Source organism: Belonocnema kinseyi, chromosome 8 (genome assembly GCF_010883055.1).
Source record: "Belonocnema kinseyi isolate 2016_QV_RU_SX_M_011 chromosome 8, B_treatae_v1, whole genome shotgun sequence".
NCBI classification, from domain to species: domain Eukaryota; kingdom Metazoa; phylum Arthropoda; class Insecta; order Hymenoptera; family Cynipidae; genus Belonocnema; species Belonocnema kinseyi.
The window spans coordinates 19,958,892-19,962,251 of NC_046664.1; the positions used below are offsets into that span (position 1 = coordinate 19,958,892).

Sequence of the window (3,360 nt, forward strand, 5' to 3'; positions counted from 1 at the left end):
GCCCATTTTTTGAATTTTTATCCAAAATGGCTGGCTAACGAACTTGACCTTCAGTTTATGACCCTAAACAAGTGTACCAAAGGGAAATCTTATAGATTAATTTTTTCAAAAGTTCTCGTGTTCACAGACAGACAGACAGACAGACAGACATACAGACAGGCAGGCAGCCACATTCATAAAACCTGTTTTTGGAATTCAGGGGGCCTCAAATCGTAGAAATTTGACAAAAACAGAGAGGGTCAAATTTTACACAAATCTAATATCTTCTCTGATAAGAATGTAAAAATAAATTCACTCTCATTTCCCTCTTTTTTCGGTCCTGCAGCCATCCTGAAAAAGAAAACAAGGCGCAGAAACGTAAAAAAAGAAAATCTATTTTAAAAAAATATGTCCATTAACAAGAAGAAAGTGCGGTTCTTTCGAAGCTTTTATTATTAACAAAATGCCTACAATGTACTTTCGCTCTGTAAAAGTATCCACGTGAAGTGTATGTTGGAAAAGCATCGTGGCAAAAAAGCACTCTCTTCGCTCTAAACTCTAAAAATTCTAAACCAATAGTATCCGAAATTCCAGGAACACTTAGTCGAGGAACTTGTTGTGCTTAAAGCTACTCAACCTATCAATAATTATCTACAGTCAATTGGGAAAATCCTCCAGAGGTGTTGTGTGTTCTGCCAATTATTGTTGAGTGAGGGGCCTTTTCGATGCTGATCTCAACCTTATTCTCACCATATTTCAATTCCTTCAATTACTTAATCCTCGAAAAACCATTTGGAAAAACCCTCTCAAATTTTACTATTTTCACTGCTAGAATTTACTGATTGATTCAATTAAGGCACACATTTCGACACGCGATTGCAACCACAACAACAACAACAACAACAACAACAAAAAAGAGCCTCAGACTTGAGAATTAATTAGATTTTTAAATTCCGTCCGGCGAACACCTCTGAAGAATCAGCTTTTATTTATTTATTATCTCACAACCCGTTACTCAATCGCTTGGTATTGCACGAAAAAGATATAATAAGTCATTATCGTATTCGATTGGATATGGTTTTTAAAAAGAGCCGGCTCAATAAACAGTCCGGATCTAAGTTCATTTTCAATCGGGACTAAAATGCAAAAACTCAGTGGAAAAAACAAATCCACAATTCCCTCTCGTATTATGGAAAAAGTACAACTTTGGGAAAAATTTCGATCCTCTCTATTTTTTATTTTATTTCTGGTGTCTCGCCTATTAGCTGCAAAATCTAGACTTTTTCTGGAAAAAAATATCTGTCTTGAGATGAAAAAAAAAAAAAAGAAAAGAAAAGAAAAAAAAAACAATTCCAAGCTAAGTGCGCAAATTCTCTTCGGCGGGATATTACAAAATATAGGCATTTTTCTATTTGTAGACTATGCGTTTTTTCGCCAGGACTTTTAAAAAATTCTCGTTGAGCATTTCAAAAAAGAAAAGTGGGGACATTAACGTGTGGGCTCTCGAAATGTCACGTCAAAAAATGGCTATAAAAAAGGTTTTTTTTCCATCATTGCGGGAAAGTCTGAGTGTTTTAGCCACCCCGCATTTCGTCCAGTTCATCGTTGCTGCTTCTACTTCGGCGACCTCGTCCTGAAAATAAATTTTTTTTTTTAAGATATATCATGAAATATTAGGTATTTCAAGCTGCGACGTATGTTGGAAAAATTTTTGCACACCAAAGTCCAAGCAATAGGGGGACTTTATTTTGGTAAAAATGATTTTGAAAATGCTTGAAAAATTATTTATTTGGTTAAAAATTTATCTATTTTGGTGAGAATTAGTTTTTTTTTGTCGTTGAAAATTTATGAAATAAAAATTTAACAATAACTATTCCTTTTTTGATTGAAAATTTATTTTTTAATGTAAAAAGATCACCATTTCGTTGAAAATTCGTCTATTTTAATGAAAAATCTACTCATTCCGATGAAAATTAGTTTCTAACAATTTATTAAATGCAACTATTGAATTTTTAATTGAAAATTTATCTTTTATTCTTTAAAGTTCTGCATTTAATTAAAAAGTCGTGTATTTTAATTCAAATTCATCTGTTTCCCTTAAAAATTAATATTTTTAGTTGAAAAATATTTTTTTTTTGTTAAAAATTTTTCCCTTACGTTGAAAAATAATTTCTTTGTTTAAAAATTTAACCAATTTGGTGAAAATTATTTTGTTGTTGACGGAAATTTATTAAATAAAACTATTTCATTTTTCATTGAAAATTAATCTTTTTCATCGAAAAATAAATTCTATAGTCGAAAATTTAACTATTTTTGTAAAAATCAGTTTTTTTTGTCGTTGAAAATTTATTAACTAAAAATTTAACGATTCCATTTTTGATTGGAAATGTACCTTTTATTGTAGAAAAAACACCATTTTTTTGAAAATCCATGTATTTTCAGAAAAATTCATATCTTGAAAAAAAAATTAAACATTAAAAAAGTTAAAGATTCATGTATTTTATTAAAAATTCAACTCTTTTCGTTTTTAATTAATTTTTTTAGTTAAAAATGTATCGTTTTACTTAAAAAAATTATTTATTTAGTTAAAAATTTAACTATTTTGGTGAATATTAGTTTTTGATTGAAAATTTATTTTTGATTCTTTAAAATTCTCCATTTAATTAAAAATTCATGTATTTTAATTAAAATTCATCTATTTCCCTTAAAAATTAATCTTTTTAGTTAATAAATAATCATTTCTTTTTGGTTAAAAATTGATGTATTTTAGTGAAAAATCGTCTGTTCGTCGAAAATTAATATTTTTAGTTCAAAATTTATCTCTTAAGTTGAAAAATAATTTCTTTGTTTAAAAATGTAACCAATTTGGTGAAAATTAGTTTTTTGTTGTTGACAATTTATTCAAAGAAACTATTGTATTTTTAATTTAAATTTTATATTTTATTGTTTAAAAATCTGTATTTAATTAAAAATTTATATATTTTAATTAAAATTTATGTGTTTCCTTTGAAAGTTTAACTTTTCAGTTAAAATTTCATCCTTTTAATTGAAAAATGTTTTTTTTTAACAAAAATTTATCTTTTAGTTTTGAAAAATCACCAATTAGTTTGACATTCATGTATTTTATTAAAAATTCATCTCTTTTTGTTGAAAAATAATTTTTTTTATTCAAAATTTTGATTGAAAATTGAACTAATTTGATGAAAATGATTTGTTTTTCTTTTTACAATTTATTGAATGAAACTAATTGATTTTTAATTCAAAATTTATCTTTTATTGTTGAAAAAACATTATTACGTTAAGAATTTCCGTATTTTATTAAAAATTTATCTATTTTGGTGAAAATTAGTTTTTTGTTGTTGACAATTTATTCAAAGAAAC

The 3,360-nt window shown here is 26.7% G+C and overlaps 1 protein-coding gene across 2 annotated transcripts in view; it reads right to left on the reverse strand.

The window, feature by feature from the left end:
* Window positions 1–409: 409 nt before the first annotated feature.
* Window positions 410–3,360, reverse strand: part of LOC117177939 (DDB1- and CUL4-associated factor 6-like) — an 87,046-nt gene continuing 84,095 nt past the window's right edge. For both annotated transcript variants that reach the window (XM_033369063.1, XM_033369064.1), the window contains exon 17: window positions 410–1,612. In XM_033369063.1, coding sequence (XP_033224954.1) covers window positions 1,554–1,612 — 59 coding nt within the window. In that variant the 3' untranslated portion in view covers window positions 410–1,553. The remainder of the gene's footprint in view (window positions 1,613–3,360) is intronic.